Source organism: Bidens hawaiensis, unplaced genomic scaffold (genome assembly GCF_021521415.1).
Source record: "Bidens hawaiensis isolate Kalapana, Puna unplaced genomic scaffold, B.hawaiensis_p1.1 tig00017578_1, whole genome shotgun sequence".
Lineage (NCBI taxonomy): Eukaryota > Viridiplantae > Streptophyta > Magnoliopsida > Asterales > Asteraceae > Bidens > Bidens hawaiensis.
The window spans coordinates 107764-126680 of NW_027492661.1; the positions used below are offsets into that span (position 1 = coordinate 107764).

Below are 18917 nucleotides of genomic sequence, written 5' to 3' on the forward strand. Positions count from 1 at the left end.
ACCAGAAAATGAACAACCAGAAGGAGCCTCTGCCAGCAAAAAGTTCAAAAGAATCTGTGTAGCCGAGGGGGGAAATCAAGGGCAAAGATCAAGAAAGAGAAGCGCGCAAATCCAAGGAGATTGGCGCGAGCAACAAGTAATCTTCCCAAGAATCAGGGGAGGCCCTTCTATCAGCAGTCCTCTTGTCATCACTACACACATTGCTCATTATGAAGTGTCAAAAGTCCTGGTAGACACTGGCAGCGAATCAGACATCATGTATGAGCAATGTTTCAGAAAACTGGATCCGGCAGACCAAGCAAGGCTTGAAATTGTGAATGCACCAATCTCTGGTGTTTCAAATGAAATCATTCATCCCCTAGGTCAAATACAATTTGAACTAACCATGGGGGATGAGAAACACAAGCGAGCCGAAGTTGTCAACTTCTTGGTCTTGCCCACCACTTCATGCCACAATATGATCTTGGGTAGGGGAACGATTGCCCAATTCAACGCCATACCGTCGCCAGCGCACGGCGCGTTGGGGTTCCCAACACCAACAGGTGTAACTTTTGTATACCGAGATCATTTGTGTGCAGTGACAAGTACTCCGCGGGAAGGGAGAATGAAACTTCCAATGGCAGACAACGCGCCAGAGGAATGGATTCTCAACCCAAAATTCCCGGAGCAAACAATTACAATTGGCGCTACGATATCAGACGACACGAGGTTGAGAATGAAAAGATTGCTCACAGCATATATGTCGGTCTTCGCGTGGCAACACTCTGATATGACTGGGGTTCCGCGAGACCTGGCGCAACATTCTCTCAACACGTTCAAGTCTGTAGAGCCAATTGCTCAAAAGAAGAGAGTCTTGGGGGATGAGAAGGCGAGGGCCATGAATGAACAGGTTGAGGATCTATTGCGCGCAAATATCATCCGCCCGATACGATACCAGACATGGGTAGCCAATCCTGTGATGGTAAAGAAAAGTAACGGGTCATGGAGGATGTGCATTGACTTCAAGGACCTCAACAAAGCATGCCCAAAAGATTGTTACCCCCTCCCAAACATCGACGCAAAGGTGGACTCCGTGGCGCCATTCAAGCTCAAATGTTTCCTGGATGCCTACAAGGGCTATCACCAGATTCAAATGGCACCACAAGATGAGGACAAGACCGCCTTCAGAACCGACAAGGGTGTTTTTTGTTACACAAAAATGCCCTTTGGTTTGAAGAATGCGGGAGCCACCTACCAAAGACTTATGGATGCCGTTTTCAGCGAGCAAATTGGAAGAAACCTAGAAGTCTACGTGGATGATTTGGTGATCAAAAGCAGGGAGGAAAAACAAATGCTCAAAGACATCGAAGAAACCCTTGGGCGCCTAAAGGAAGTTAACATGAAGCTCAATCCGAGCAAATGCACTTTCGGCGTACAAGAGGGAAAATTTCTAGGTGTAATGGTCACCAAGGATGGTTTCAAGGTGAACCCAGAAAAGGTGGAGGCCATCCTTGACATGCCCTCGCCATCCACCATGAAAGAAGTCCAGAAGCTGAATGGTAGATTGGTATCAATCAACAGGTTCCTAGCGAACCATGCAAGCAAATCTACCCCATTTGTCAACACATTGAGAAATTGCTTAAAGAAAAGCCAATTCAAATGGACTCCTGAGGCCGAGCAAGCTTTCAGTGAGATAAAAGAATGTTTGATAAATCTGCCCGCGCTCACAGCTCCACTTCCTGGTGAAATTTTGACATTGTACCTATCAGCAGGAGAGCGCGCCATCGGCGCAGTATTGTTGGTGGATCGCAAGGGAATCCAAACGCCAATATACTATGTGAGTCGGGTGCTGACAGATCCTGAGACGCGCTACTCCATCATGGAAAAGTTAGTTTTGTCACTAACACACGCGTCGCGCAAGCTTCATAGATATTTCAATGGTCATCCCATTGAAGTTCTGACTGGTTACAACATCCAGCAAGTCTTGCGGCGTCCCGCGCTCTCGGGAAGGCTGACAAAATGGGCGCTGGAATTAGGAGAGCACACGATCGCCTATAAGCCCCGTCCAGCAATAAAGGGACAAGTCTTAGCTGATTTCATCGCGGAAATTCCAAAAGGAAAAATTGAAGAGGCTCAGCGCGAGGTAGACCCACCGCGAGCCAATGATGAAGAAAATGTTTGGAGATTGTTCACTGACGGAGCTTCAAACAACGAGGGGTCCGGCGCAGGCCTCAAACTGGTGGATCCAGAGAATCATGAATATACTTACGCCATCAGGTTGGACTTCAAGAGCACCAACAATGAGGCTGAGTATGAAGCCCTGCTGGCTGGCCTGCGCATCGCGCACAAATTCGGAGTTAAAAAGCTAGAGGCCCATGTTGATTCATACTTGGTAGCAGCACAGGTCAATGGCCTTTATGATGCCAAGGAGAAACCCATGCCTCTATATCTAGAGCAGGCGAAAAAGCTCATCGAGCAATTTGACTGCTTCAGAATCATTCATATTCCGCGCAGTGAAAACAAATCTGCCGACGCGCTGAGCAAGATGGCATCAACCAGCTTTGATCACTTTGGCAAAGATGTCAGGGTAGAAGTAATGAGCAACCCGTCGGTGGGAGCGAAATCTGTTCTTGTAACGCATACAACCCCTTCATCATGGATAACTCCAATAATGGAATTCTTGAAGGAAGGAAAGGTACCGGACAATCGCGCACAGGCGAGGAAGATAAGTCACAAGTCGCAGAACTATGAACTGCTTGATGGTACATTATATCGACGCTCTTATCTTGGACCGCTTATGAAATGCCTAGATGCTGAGGAAGCAAGCTATGTGATCAGAGAGATACACGAAGGAATCTGTGGAATACATGCTGGCCCGCGCATGGTGGTTGCCAAGGCAATGAGCGCAGGTTACTATTGGCCAGGCATGTACTTGGACGCTTTAAAAGAGATCCAAAAATGCAAAGCATGTCAGAGCTATGCGCCAAACACCATGCGGCCAAAGAACAACTTGATTCCGGTGACCTCCGCATGGCCTTTACACAAATGGGCAATCGATATTGTGGGTCCCCTACCGCAAGCGCAAGGGCGAGTAAAATTTTTGGTAGTGGCAGTAGACTATTTCACAAAATGGGTCGAAGCCAAGCCACTAGCAAAAATCACAGCCGAGGCGATGAAGCAGTTTATTTGGAGCCACATCATACGCCGTTTTGGCCTTCCTATGAAAATTGTGAGCGACAATGGCAAACAATTCACTGACAAGAAGATATCCAGCTGACTCAAGGAATTGCGCATCAACCAAATTTTCACTTCGGTATACCACCCTCAGGGGAATGGCCAAGTGGAGCGCGCGAACCAAAGCTTGCTAAATGGGCTGAAGAAAAGGTTGGAGGGAGAATCCCATTCTTGGGTCGACGAGCTACCTAATGTCCTGTGGGCGCACAGGACATTAAGCAAAACCAGCAATGGCGAATCCCCGTTCAGCCTAACCTATGGAACGGAGGCAATGATTCCAGTAGAAATTGGATGCCCATCCCATAGAGTGCTCATGATGAACAAGATTGATAACGAGCGCGAAAGGAGGTTGGATCTCAACTTACTTGAAGGGCGCAGAGAGGCGGCTATCATCAGTGAAGCCAAATACAAGAAAAAACTGGAAAAATATTACAATCAGCGCGTGAAAGAATGCCACTTCAAGAAGAATGATTTTGTCCTTCGAAACAATGAAGCTAGCCGCGCGATACCTCCGGGAAAGATGTCCCCCAATTGGGAGGGACCTTATCAAGTCTCGGAAGAATTGGGAAAAGGCGCATACGCTTTAAAAGATTTGAATGGAAAGAAGATCCCGCGCGCATGGAACGCGGCACAGCTCAGAAAATGTTTCATGTAAAAATTGTCAAGTTTGTAATCAAGGCTTTTTAAGCCATTATGAATAATGATATGCGCTATCTTCTCTTAATGTGGATTCTATTACCTTTTGCATACATGTTTCACACTTCCCTTTATTAATTTTGAGCAATATGACAACATTGTATTGACATCAAAACAAAAATAAAACGAAGTAAAACATACATGCGCGAGCTTCAAGCTCAAATGCGTTAACGAGTCTTAACTCTAAAACGTCAGGGCCTTAGCCCAATAATATGAGCCTTAGCTCAGGGCCTTAGCCCAATAATATGAGCCTTAGCTCAGGGCCTTAGCCCAATAATGTGAGCCTTAGCTCAAATCACTCACTACATCCATCCAACATGCTGCGCAGTCTGACCATAAAAATACCTAAGCACAACTAAGGCAAAGCAAATGCCAAAACATAGTTGTTAAGGTCTCAGGTCGAGGTCGCGCATGAAATTGTAATGGATATCTGAGTAACACATACTGACACGTAAAGGCTAAAAAACTCATAGTTCCCTATAATAAATGCGCGATAACGTCGCGCCAAAGAGGAATAATGAAACGCCAAAGCACGTGTCAACATAGTCAGGATATTGCAAAATCACTTACAATATGACAAGGATTAAGTATAATAATTTCTTTGCAACCTTGTTCTTATTTCAACGTGCAAGCATATCTTATATTCAACAAGCAAACATGCAATATAAAGAGATGAATGGGGAATGCGCAAGATTCGAATAAGGGAAAAACAAAATTTCATTCCAAAGCATTGAAATTTACAAGTTTACAAGATGATGTGATACAAACTACAAATAAAAAAAAGGGCTTCTCAAGTCTCCACGTCGACGTCAGCCTCTTCATCATCCTCATCACCGCCCTCAGCATCTGGCGCAACCCGCTCCTCGTCATCTCCAAACTGACCATAGTCAAGTTGTTCGTCCTGAATGGAGTCTTCTATCACAATAGTGTCAGGAGCGGATCCTTTGGCCACGCCAGAGCCGCTAGCCGAGGCAGCATTCCCCGTGCCATCTTCGCCGCCACCAGCCCCTTCGCACTCGTCAAGTAATTTCTTTAGCGCGCCGAGATCGGGCTGGTCAGCAAGCGCGGATATCTGCAAACCATAAGGAAAAATATGAGTACAAAAAGACTTGGAAAATAAATCAAGGTAATCTCATTAAGGTTAAAATACCTGCCCAAGGATGGGAATGGGAGTATTCAAATACTTCTCTCCCATCTCGGCCATATCCGCGAAGACAACGTCGAGCTGGTAAGGGTAGTCGGATGGGTTCTTCTTCAGTGCGCTATATTCACAACCATCCTTGAACCCTTCAGCTCGACCCACCAAGCGCGAGCCAGCGTTGCAATCCATCACAAGGGCCTGAAACTCGTCTGAATATTTCATCGCATAAGCGCAACGAGTCATACCCTGTGAGACTAGCCATTGGCGATCCTGCGCGAGAGAAGAAACAGTCGTCTCGAGGGCAGGAATCTGAGAGTTTAACAACTCAACAGTTTCCTTGGTCTGTTTCAGCTCCTCTTTGTCGGACGCTGCTGCCGCCAAGGCTTCTTCCTTTTCTGCTCGCGCAGCATCAAGTGCTTCTTGGCTAGACGCTGCCGTCGCCAAGGCTTCATCTTTCTCGGCCCGCGCGGCCGCCAACTCCTTCTTCAGGCACGCAACCTCACTCTCCAATGATGATTTGTCAGTTATAGACTGGACGAGAGCTTGGTCATGCGCCTCCGCATCAAGCTCCAAGTCGCGCACTCTACGCACGTACTTGGTCGCGTCCGCCTCGGCCGCCTGTAGCTTCTCTCGCGCAGCCTGTAGCTCATGCCCGCGCTTCACGAAGGCGGTGTTGGCACTTGCTCTGTTCTCGCTGAGCTCTGCTTGGAGCTTCTCAGCTCTCTCTTGAGCATCAGAAAGATGCCAAGCAGACACTTTAGCCTCTTGCTTGGCTTCCGCAAGAGCATCACGTACCTTTACGTAATCATAGCGAAGCTCTTGGGAGGCAGCAAAGAAAGCCGACCCAGCAAACAGATGATCGTTGAGCAAGTCATCGCGAGCGCGGTCCTCCTGAAACCTCCTTTCAGCTGGAGGCACAGAATGAGCCCAGAAGTCCTCACACACACCCATGGATTGAAATGAGCTGTCCTCAGTAATATTCCATCTCGGGCGGTAAATGTGATCGGCTTCCTGCAAACACAAAGTAATGATCTAAGTCATCAAAACACTAATATGGAAGTCCGCGCAGCGGAGCAAAAACGAACCTATACCTGCGGGGATGAAGCAGAAAAGTCAGCGCCAGCCCCACGAGAAGACTGCGCCACGAAACCTCGTGGCGCTGCAGGGCTGGCGCGGCTGCTGTCGGAGCCTTCAACTTGAACCTCCTCATCCTCCTCTGAAACATGCCTTTTCTCCTGCGACCTTGAACCAAAATCAGTCTCGCGAGGAGGGCTGCGCGCAGGAGGAGGTGAGGGAGGTCTCGACGCTGCCAGGTCGGCGCGTAAAACGGCCTCCTGCTCCTTAGTAATCCCGATGAGGGGAGATTCAGCGCTTGCAGGAGCAGGAGCAGAACCAACGGCGCTGGCACCGGCGCCAGGAGTGCCGCCAGCAGCTTGTACGCCAGCTATGACTCCTATGAAAAAATCAACAAAAATAAATGGTTCATGACTTGATCTAAAAGGAAAAAGTCAGAAAATAAAAGCGCAATACATACCTTGGCGCAACGCCGTTCGCGAGTCAAACATCGCCATGAAGTCCATTCTCCCCTTTTTTGAGGGTAAAACAGGGGACTTCAAAGCGACCTCCGGCGCAGCCTCGGCATCTTGTTGCGCTTGAGGTTGATCCACCAAGGTCGCCGGCTCTACAAACATTTGAGTGAGCAAAGATTCATTAGTAATTCTATCAGAATCAAGCTCATAGAACCATAAAGGATAAGCAAAGTATACCTGTCGAAGAGGAAACGGCAGGCGCAACGCCGCTTCCCTTTTCCGCCGCGCGAAGGGAGGAGGTAGTGGCACCATACCTCGTGTGGACAGGAGGTCTGCCCACTTTTTGAGGCAGGGAAGACAAGGAAAACTTGGTGATAAACCCCTGGGTTTTCTCAAGTCCCTTCGCCTGAGTAGGAGGATCCTGAACAACAGGGGCATCATCTTTCTTCTGTTTCTTACTGGCCCCTGCGCCAGTTTTCCCTTTAGCCTTACGCTTTAATTGGGGCGCCTCAGCCTCCTCCTCTTCCTCCTCTTCCGCGAGCTCCAGCTCGTAGTTCTCAAGCGCGTCTACAATACACGCAACAGAAAGGTTAGCCAAATCTGGTATTATAAAGGCATAAGCATAAGTACAAAGGCTTACCAGGCGCATCGCTGTCAAAGAGAAATCCCAGATCAACAGGGATGAACATGTCATCGAAGCGATCGGGGAAGCCAACCTCCCCAGCGCCCAGCGCGACGGAGCCACCCTCCATATGCTCATCATAGGCGGCGTGGACATACTCCTTGCTGACTGCACAAAACAAGTCAAATGATATCAGCAAAACGAATTATATTCGCGCAGAAGTAAGGCAATGAGATTAACTTACACAAGCCGTCAACTTGGATAACGGGCTCAGTCGCGCTGTCGGCCCACCTCCTGCTCATACCAACCCCCACCAGCGCCTCCTCGCAAATGTTCTTGGCGGGGGATGGTTCGGCAGTCAACTTTTTTACCCAGGCGCCAGTTGGGTTCTTGAAGACACCCACATCCGCAGGCGCAGAAGAGATCGCGCGCATGGTCATGCGGATGGGGATCACACCAGCCCTGATATAGAAAAATCTCTCAGACCAGTCATGAAGGCTCTTGAATGAAACAGTGCAGCACTTGACCTTCTGACTGCGAGGAATAAATGAGAACCAAGAATCTTGGATCTTGGGCTTATAAAAAAAACTGAAAGCGCCGAGAGGTGGGCTCCTCGCGCTGAGATTTGCACATGAACTCAAAGGGAGTCATGCGCACGAGTCCAAACGGATGGACTTGGGATATATGAATCCCATAAAACCTAAGCAGCGCACCCACAAACCTTGTCATCGGGAGACGAAGGTTGCAGTGGGTGAAAAAATGGCAATAAAGGGATATATAGCCGGTAGGCGGGTCCGCCGCCGTTTGCCCGGCCGCCGGCAGCATGCAGCCATACTCAGGGAGAAAACCCTGAGAGGCGATAAGGCTGTCAAAATCGGACTGCCTCAGTTTGCAGGGGATCTCATCCCACTTCTTCACTGTCTTGGTCTTCCCTACATCCTCCGATGAGGCCTCAGCAGCCCTCTTCCCCTTGCCGGTCTTCTTCAACGTAGACATCACTAACGATTTTACACGGCGATGGATGGGGGAGATTGTGTTGTCTGAGCTATCAGACATACAACTATAAAATCGGACAAAGGATGCTTCTGAAGAACAGAGATCTGGAAGCAGAAGACAGGTAATCGGAATAGAATGAAAGAAAGGAAAGCTTTGAATTAACAATAAAGAAGATGAAGGATAAAAAACTCAAAAGGGCTTGCTTTTATAGGCCCAGGAGAGAGAAAATTTGGTACTGATCGGACTTCACGCGCCACCACTCGCAGGTGTAAACCAACGCGAGCGCGACACGTGTCCCTGACACTGTGTGAGGGGACACGAAAAGAAACGATACAGGTGCTGCCAGAGTTCACGCGCCACCACTCGCAGGTACGGACCAACGCAAGCGCGACACGTGTTCCTGACACTATGTGAGGGGACATGAAAGGCAACTGTAGCACCTCGAGCACACGAAAAGTCTGACACGTCTCCATCACTGACGCATGTCAGCAATAACCAACCACGTACAGGGACGATTCGTTTTCAACCAAAAGGATAGAATTTCGCGCACCGATGAGTAATAAGAAGAAAAGACAAACCCTATTAAAAGAGCAAACTATTAAGTCTAATATCTATCTTACCTCGCTCGCGCGAGACAAGACACACATTAGACTGGGGGGGCTTGAAGAGGTATGTACCCGCCTCAACACCGAGGCGGGTCAACCCACAAGATATAGACAAGAGGCTTGAAATCAAGACATTATGAAGGCACAAAGCCAAAACCTATGCGCATGGCGCATATAACATATGCTCACGCATATCACATATGCTCATGCATCACATGCTCAGGCATCACATATGCTCAGGCATCACATATGCTCACGCGTATCACATGCTCACGCACCATATATGCTCACGCATATCACATCTGCGCGTGGCGCATATCACATGCTTGTGCATATCACATCTGCGCATGAAACATCTGCGCGTGAGAATAAAGAGAAGACCTCGCGCATCCTCAGGATAGGCGCGTATCACACATGCACATAATCAACCTCGTCCTTATCCAAATCAGGATTAGGGCAACCTTGATTGTGCACGTCAGACAACCTTCCAGAAGGTATCTTTTTAAGGAATAAGAATATGCTGATGTTGACAGCTGCCAATGAAAGGTGGACAACTCAGCAAAACCCATGTGCTACCACGTGATTATAATCAATGAAAAAGCACCAGGTGTCCCAAGGACACGTGGCGCAAAGCAATTGGAGGAGGCCAAAAAGGCCCTAATTGGGTCTGAGCCCAATCATTGGAAACCCTAGCACTATAAATACCACATCAACTCCACAAGGAGAGGTATGCCCTATTACACAGTATTCAGCTATATTAAGCAATACACTCCAACTTCCTTACTCTCAGATTATTATCTTCTCCTACAAATTCTTATTCTCACACCGGAGGGTTACCCCAAAGAGGACCCCTCTGTCCCTTTCTGAGGGGTAAGTTTACGGTGCTGTTCATTTTGTAGGTGGAAGAATCCAGATCCCAGAGAACCATCGGTGAAATAGCATAATCACACCCGAGGAAAGTAGATCGTCTACCAGTGAGTCGATCCACGTTTCTTCACCTTTCCTTTTCATTAGTTTTGGTTTTTAAATAATATAAAGAAACGGAATATTAGAAAATGATGTAACATGGTTTGAATAATGAAGTTGAGTGATAGAGAAAAGCTAATGTGACGAATGGTGAAGAATGATGGGAGTGAGCCATGCCGTATAGCCTAACAAGCCAAGCTCTAGCTCAAGTTCTTGATATAGAGCTTGATGTCACCACACGGAGTTTGAGAGGTAACTCCGTGACACTTGAGCTTTGCTAAAAGTCTAAAGTTTAGTGAAAAAATAGTCTTAACTCTCCCCATCTAACTGAGCTAGCAAGCTAGGATTGGGCCCTCTTCATAACTGTAAAGTGTGTAACCTGTTAATTGCATAGCCCAATGCACTTAGTAGTTTCTCGGCCCATAAGCGATAATAAGATTTCCTTGTGTTGCAGGCAGAGGTGAAAAAAAACCCGAACCCGAAACCAGACCCGAAATAAAAACCCGGAACCGGTTTTTTAAATACCCGGGTTTTTAATACCCGAACCCGTACCCGACCCTACCCGTAGGGTACGGATAGGGTATGCATTTCGGTACTAAAACCCGAAGCCGAACCGGACCCGATTTGTACCCGGAAACCCGAACCGGTTCCATACCCGGAACCGGGTTTTTCCAATACCCGAAACCGGGTATTTCAAATACCCGATGTATACCCCAAAAATACCTTAAAAATACCCGAAAAAGATCCATAAAAAGTGCAACATTTTAAAAAATCCAATCTATACCTGATAAATACCCGGAAAAAAGCTCAAAAAAACCCACAAATAGGGTTTTTTCAATACCCGAAAAAAGGGTATTCAAATACCCGGACCCGAACCCTACCAAGTTATTACCAATACCCGATTTTCCAATACCCGCTCATATCCAAACCCGGGTATTTAAAAAACCCGATTTATGAACCTCTAGTTGCAGGCTTACAAATTACAACTAATATGATTTTTTATGTAATTACAAATTAAAAAAGTTTAGCATATCAATAATATAAAGTTTATTATTATTAAATTTTCTCTAAAGTTTTTAACATCTAAGGCATACAGGTTAGCTTATTTTTTTTCATTTGCTTAGTTAAGTTTTTACAAAAGTATATTATTATTTTTCTTAGACTGAAATGACTTTATATGTGTAGGTTGAAGGATTTGTAAAGCAATTAAAAGGTGTTGAAGATCATGATATTAGTAAGTAACTATACATTTCTATTCTTTTAGTTTGGTGCTTGTAATTATTATGAGTAACTAGGCGTCCAAAAGCACATCATTAGTTTTAAGATTTTCTATACTGTTTTCTGTTTGTTTGTTGTTACATTATTGATTTATGTACTAATTCTTCATATCTAAAATCATGAATCTTAGTACATAATATTACATGCCCCCAAAATATTAAAGCCCATTACTTTTATCGTTTTTAATATAATTCATTTGAAATATGTACCTTGGGATCATATTTTTTATTTTTATAGTATAATAGTTTTTAGTTTAAACAACCGAAAAAAAAAGACTGTATGCTCAATTGGTAGCTTCATTTTCATGACTATTTGGTTGGCATTTAGTTATACTATTTTCTTATGTTCATATTTATCACATTTCAAAATCAGCATGGTTTTGACTTTTGAGTCAAATGACTAAAGTTTACACTTCAAAATCAACACGATTACTTCATAGAACCTGGAAATTCTTAGTTACAATATTTTAACATCACGATACGCATCTATTTTGAGAATATTGAGGTGCAGGTTTTTGCTATATAACAATTAAACTAGACGAGTGCCCGCGCGATGCAGCGAGAAACACAGATCTTTGTAATTATGTAACAAGTTTATGAGTGTTCGTTGATCGATTTGAAACCAAAAAACGTTCAAACCGGTCATTGGTTTGATTTCACCATTGATTTTTTCATTTACTTTTGGCCGGTCGTTTACCCTTTTCAAATGTTCGTTTCAGTTTTCGACGACAAAAACCGGTTAATAACGATTTAACCCACGGTTTAATTTAAAAACCATCAAAATCAAACCAGATCGCAAATGCCTCTACGTAAAATTTTATTTTTTTTAAATTTAAAAAACTATAACAATATGATAGTCAAATTAAAGAGAAAAACATGCTCGTTTTTATTCTGTAATTTCTTTAAAAAAATATTAGCGCATGAAAAAGTTATTAATGTTTAAAAATCACGAGGGAAGTTGAGTTAAAAATGAAAATAAAAGTCACATCCAAGAGTGAAAGATCAAGGATCATAGTTGTAACAAATTTTAAAATTTACAAAAATTAAGTAAAGTGAAGGGGTTAATGTTGTAAATATTACTTAAGTAACCGCATTTAACTTTTTAGTGGACAAGTTTGCCCATGCTCTAGATGTACTAAAGGTTGTATCATATCTTGAATAATTTGTAAATCCCTTAAATCTAAAGTGTCTTAATTTGCCCTCTTTCATACATTATATATAGTATAGATAGTATACTCTTGATATAAAAACATTTTTCATTATGATCTCTATTTAGATTTTTGAACATTTTGAACTTGCAGGTACTATTTTAAACATAAATTTGTGAACGACCTAGCGAAAGAAAATCTCCAACAATGTTTGTGGGGTGAAGTGAACCAAGTTTGTAAGGACATGCAAGCCATTAGAGTTTTATGAATTATAATTGTAATTACATGTTTCCTATTATATATAACTTTAAATATAATTTATAATAAGTATTTATAGATTTATGACATATTTGTTGTTCTCATTATTCAAATAGTGTAATATGCTGAACTATACAAAATATCATAACGTCGTATACAATAAAATCTTAGATTTATGAGTTATTTATATGTTTGTGAATTATAATTGTATCTTAACATTTTATTTAATTAATCTAATATAATTTTGATTTTTTATAGCGTTAAAATTGTTCTACCTAACCTAGTTAAATAATATAGCGTTTACTTTTCACATGTTTATTGAAATGAAATTGATCATCGATTCATAAGCCAAAACTCTCTTTTTTTTTAAACAAATTTTATTTTCATTAAAATCCTCTTAACTTTGTATAACTTTGTACATTACAGGGATTTAAACTCACCAATCACCATCTCATTTTGTAAGGTCTTGAGTCATAAGCCAAAACTTGATGAGTTGATGTGGAGAAGACATGTGTTATAACACTAGCCCTGTATTTTTATAATATTATTATAACCAGATTATAATATTTGATTTTTTTGGAACGACAAGTAACGCTGGATGCTCTGTACACGGCCCCCCATTGGTTAAAGGTAGCCCGAGCCAGCCACTAGTCCGGACGAATGGAGCCCCTAGCGGTCCACCTATTAAGGGATTCACCGGATAATACCCGAACCCCACGCCCACCAAATGGCACCACAGGCCGGTAAAACCGGGTGAGATCAGGACTCGAACCCTAGCAAGCCATGGTCATCTCTCATATCTCCCATATAAATTAGTTATATAAATTGATGATAGTGAGATTTAAACCCCTATCTCTCACTTGTAAAAATGAGTGCTCTATGGCCACAACCAATTTTAGAATTTTAGATTGTAATATTTGATAAAACTGACTTTAGGTCTACATCTATTACTTTTGATAAGATCAAACATTAAAAATTAGAGTTAATGGCCATTTTCGTCCCTGTGGTTTGCTACTTTCGCCACTTCAGTCCAAAATTTGTATTTTTGTCAATTTAGTCCTCATAGTTTTAAATATTAGCCATTTACATCCTATCCGTCTAACGGCATCCAGCTATGCCGTTAGTTTAAGGGTATTTTTGTCTTTCTCCTTTTTATTTTGAGTTATTGGTCATTTTCGTCCCTGTGGTTTGATACTTTTGCCAATTCAGTCCAAAGTTAGAAATTTTGTCAATTTAAGTCAGTTTTTTTCTATAACCCTAGAGAGCATTATCCAAGCCCAAAACAAGTCTGCATTTACTCTGTCGACAGCAGTAATCATACCCCCTCCTCTCGTATTTAGTTTCTAGACGGTTCCTAAACTCTCCCCCATGGTGGAATTCAATGGTAAAGTGGTCAAAGCAATTCCGTGAAACCGAATTGTACGGAAAAAACTAAAAATCGTTTCTTTGATGAATGCATAATATTTAGGGTTTAGAGATTAACATATCATAACGAAAATCTAGGTCGTAATCAACTATTATACATTAATCAACAAAACAATTTTTAGTTTTTTGTGTATAATTCGATTTCAGGGAATTACCTTGACCACTTTACCATTGAATTCCACCATGGAGAAGATTTTAGGAAATGTCTAGAAACTAAATATAAGGGGGGGGGGGGTATGATTACTGTTGTCAACAGAGTAAATGCATACCAGTATTTGAGGTTGCTCGATGGTTTTGGGCTTGAATTATGCTCTTTAGGGTTATAAACAAAAAACATAAAAAATATAAAAAACTGAATTAAACTGAACATTAAATTGACAAATTTTCAAACTTTGGACTGAATTGGCAAAGATATCAAACCACAGGGACTAAAATGACCATTAACTCAAAATTAAAAGGAGAAAGACAAAAATACCCTTAAACTAACGGCATAGCTGGATGCTGTTAGACGGATGGGACGTAATTGGCTAAAATTTAAAACTATGAGGACTAAATTGACAAAATTAAAAACTTTGGACTGAAGTGGCGAAAGTAGCAAACCACAGGGACGAAAATGGTCATTAGCTCTAAAAATTAATATAAAAATACAACAAATAAACCACCCAAAATAAAAAATGAATTATCCAATGATTCCAATCCACCCTGTATATCCTCGCCCACAGTTTCCTCAATTTCCACCTTCTTTCTTTTTCTCCCATCAATTTCTCCAACCATATATTCAAATTCTATTGCTTTCAATTCCAAATCATAATCCCTTCAAATCCACTCAGCCTCTTCTATTTCACTCAATTTCTCATCTGGGTTTCTCTCAAATTTATCCAATTTGCTCAAAACCCGAACCAAAACGTAAAATTGATGCAATTAATCTATTAATTATGTCAATTCACATCTTCTGATTGGTGGGTCTGCTTCCAAATTGATGTAAATCAATAAAAGTTCAAAATTTTTCTAGAAATTTGTTGTTATTATTATTATTCGATTTCAAGATTTGGGTATGGTGGCAATAAAGATTGAGATGCTTCACTATGTATTGGACCATGTATATGGTGCATTTATGCACAGAACAAAGATAAGCCCACCATTCTTTTCTAGAGGTTGGGGTGGGCCCAAACTTGATCTTTTAGAGAAAACTATTAAGCAGATATTTCCAGCTGCAGCTGAAGGACAGAACTGGCCTCCAAGATTGATTCAACCGATGTGGAAAACTGTTTGGGTGACTAAAAATGCTTGCTTGAGAGAAGGGGTTTTTAAGACTCCTTGTGATGAACAGATTATTAATGCATTGCCTCCTGAAAGTCACATTGCTAGAGTTGCTTTTCTTGCCCCTAAGTTTGTGCCACCTCATAAAATGGCTTGTGTTGTTCATCTTGCAGGTACATTATAAAAAGTTTAATTTTTTATACTTTTATTGGGTATGATACTATGATTGGATTAGGTTACTAGTTTGTTTATTTATAGTGGAACATATATGTGTTGTTTTATGATATTGTAGTACTTGATCTTGGTGTTAGAAGTAGAAACATTAAAAGCACAACAAGCATGTTCATTCAATTCAGTCAATAAGTTCTTAGGTTTGTATAGTGAAAGGAAGATTTAATTGATGGATTTATTCAAGGCTAGTTGGTATATAGCTGCACCTAGATATGTGATACCAAAAATATACTTAATGGGAAAAGCGAGCTATACTTTAAAGATTGTTGCCACTAATAATGATGCCGTTTTGAGTAACTGGCACCATTAACAACCAATCTTGGTTTCTCTAAGCCTAAGAGATAAATAGCAAGATGCTTGTTTTAAAGCATAAGAATGGACTTGTGTGGCTTGATGAAACTATTAATTGAAAGGGAGTAAAGGACCAACATAAATGGTTGTATCTATGATGCCAAGTTGATCAAATTCACAATCTTGAGGCTCACGGAAGTTCTATCTTCCAATATTCTTGTTAGTAAATAAAAGTTGCATGGACATTCAGATTTCAGGCTGGTTGACTTCCATTTAAATTGTCAAACTGTATCTTAGCGGATAAAATAAAGGAGGGAGATTGAAATGGTTTTGGTCATGTGCAGAGGACGCAAAAGACAACACCGATACGAAGTGTGGAGATTCTTACAGTTGATAGGAGGAGGAGCAGATTAGGCAGGCTTTGGTACACTTGTGCATCTTCGAGGACATGATCAGGGACAGGAGTTTTTGAGACGTTGGATAAAGGTTATGGATTCTTAGGAAGGAGTGTAGATTTGTCGTGGATTGTCTAGGTGTCATGACTTCGTCTTCCTCGTTAGTTACTTTCTAGGTGGATTATCTTCTCTTTTTCTGTCCCTTTTCTGTCGTCTTCCTTTCTTATCTCTTCTACTACTAGTATGCAACTATGCACATTATGTTATTTTTTTGTATGTCAAAAAAGAAAAACTAAAGCTTTGTTGAGTCGGGGATTTCTTTTGGGTGCAGTCTCTCTATCTCTTGGGATAGAGGTAAGGTCTGCCCCGTCTCATTCCCCAAACTCGTACCTTATTACACATGTTTGTTAGTTTTTCTTAGCAGATAGACACCATGTATTATTTCTGTAATGTTTTGGGTTGCTGAATTATTGTTGATGGTTATGAACCCTTGCTTATATTTCAGGTACGGGGGACCATAGTTTTGAGCGAAGGTTACGTCTTGGTGGGCCACTTTTGAAGGAAAATATAGCAACCATGGTTCTCGAGAGGTAATAATAATCAAAGCCATAACTGATTCAAGTGCACACATATTATTTTCTTTAACTCTATTTTAATACCATACAGCCCGTTTTATGGACAAAGGCGGCCATTTCTGCAAAGCGGGTCAAAACTGTTGTGTGTGAGTGACTTGCTTTTATTAGGAAGAACCACAATTGAAGAAGCGCGCAGTCTTCTACATTGGTTAGATTCTGACGCGGGTTACGGGAAAATGGGCGTTTGTGGTCTAAGCATGGGTATCTTTTCAATTCTATTGTCTACACTTTCATATAGGCTTGTAAACGAATTGAACAGCGTGTCCGTTCTTCTGACTTTAACCAAACAAACGATCGAACAGGGACAATTAAACGAACAAAGGTCCTTGTTCATGTTTGTTCGTTAAGAAATGAGCGTGTGCGATTGTGTTTGTTCGTTAATAGTAATATTAACGATTCACGAACGTGAACAAACACAAACGAACGAACATAACTGAGCATTGATAAGCGAGCATAACTGAGCAAAAACTAAAAGTAAACATGAACATCAATATGTTGGACCTGAAGTATTAAAAACTACAGTAAAATAGTAAATTGTACTTGTGATACTTAAATCATATAAAACTACTGAATTGTAAGGCACATAAATTTTCTCAATGAATGTATAAACCAAAAGAACATGAACGATATAAATGAATGATTGAGACATGTGTTCGTGTACGTTCGTTTTAACAAAATGAACAAAAAAACTGTCATGTTCGTTTGTTAAACAAACTTTAATGAGAATCACTCAAAATTTTAAGTATACTTGTCAAGATTTTTATGGCATTTAAAATTTGATTCTGTTTAGGTGGAGTACATGCAGCGATGGTTGGATCGTTACATCCTACACCGATTGCTACATTCCCGTTTTTATCTCCACACTCGGCTGTTGTAGCATTTTGTGAAGGTGTATTGAAGCATGCAACTGCATGGGACGCATTAAGACAAGATATTTCTACTGCCATGACACTTCATGAAGTACAAGAGCACATGAGACATGTTTTGTCCCTCACTGATGTCACGCGCTTTCCCATTCCCAAAAACCCAAATGCCGTTATTCTCGTTGCTGCTACTGTAAGTACCAGTTACCTGTTTATAATGTAAATGCATTTTGGTCATTTTATGTATTAATATTGTATTTGGTTTGTTAGGATGATGGATACATCCCTAGGCACTCGGTGTTGGAGGTCCAAAGAGCTTGGCCGGGATCGGAAGTGAGATGGGTGACTGGTGGGCATGTGTCTTCGTTTATTCTTCATAACGGTGAGTTTCGTAGAGCGATTAAGGATGGGTTAAACCGATTAAAGTGGAAGGAATCTCTTAATTGATTAAGCATAATGAGAAGATGCTGCTAACTAACCCTTGTGACTTCCTGTAAAGTTGATACAGCTGTACATCTTTTATTTCATTATATGATTTAATTCTGCAATGATTGTTTTGCATTTTCTGATACAACCGTGTCACCATCATCATATCGTTGTTCGTTCAACATTTGATAATATATATACGTGCATCATTGTATATGATATAAGTTAGGCACTTAGACAATTAGACTTAGTTTTTACTTCCTTGGGCTTGGTAGAAACCAGTGGCTTGAACCGTGCCAGCCTAACCAAGTACCCATGGTCAGGTTATAGGTCTCAAATTTTGTAGAAAAGCGATACATAACTGGACATGAAGGGCCAAAGATTTAGATAGATAACCGGCAACCCAGAAGGTTATGCAGTCTGTATTTCTGTGTATACCAAGATTTATAGACAGATATTGCTTGCACGGTTGGTGTTGAACGGGCTAGCCGAGGTCATGTTAACATGTCCAGCTGGTCCTTCATGTCTGGTTATGGAATAAACCAGAAAACTGATGACTGGATCACATGTGGCCGGTAATTTGTTAGCATGGCGTTATAACATATTGTTATAACACGGTGAGGTTGTTTAAATAGTTTGATTTCATATTCTAGTAATTAGTAATCACTTGATTTAACCTTATTGGTTTAGTTTGTCATGCCCGCCAATCGGTCCTATGGCCTACATTAGAGATGTAAATTAGTGTCACAAGATAGTTTGATGGTGCTTAGGTGGTCTGATTTTGTTGGTCATTAGCATGTTAATTGAGAATGTATATGTTTAAAAGCCTGTCCATTCTACTGGTTTACTGTTCAAATCGATAGAGTCCTGATCATTTAAAAAAATCAAGAAGACATAAGACCGTATAAAAGTCGAATAATACATTAATCGTTTAAACAAT

General features: G+C 41.7%; 1 protein-coding gene across 1 annotated transcript; it reads left to right on the forward strand.

Annotated features, from left to right (window-relative positions):
* Positions 1 to 14584: 14584 nt before the first annotated feature.
* Positions 14585 to 18163, forward strand: LOC143554293 (uncharacterized). The gene is made up of 5 exons (XM_077044084.1): positions 14585 to 15309; positions 16559 to 16643; positions 16720 to 16889; positions 17479 to 17744; positions 17822 to 18163. Exons 1-5 carry the CDS (start codon positions 14931 to 14933, stop codon positions 17996 to 17998), a joined length of 1077 nt encoding a protein of 358 aa, XP_076900199.1. The 5' UTR covers positions 14585 to 14930; the 3' UTR covers positions 17999 to 18163.
* The last annotated feature ends 754 nt before the right edge of the window (positions 18164 to 18917 follow it).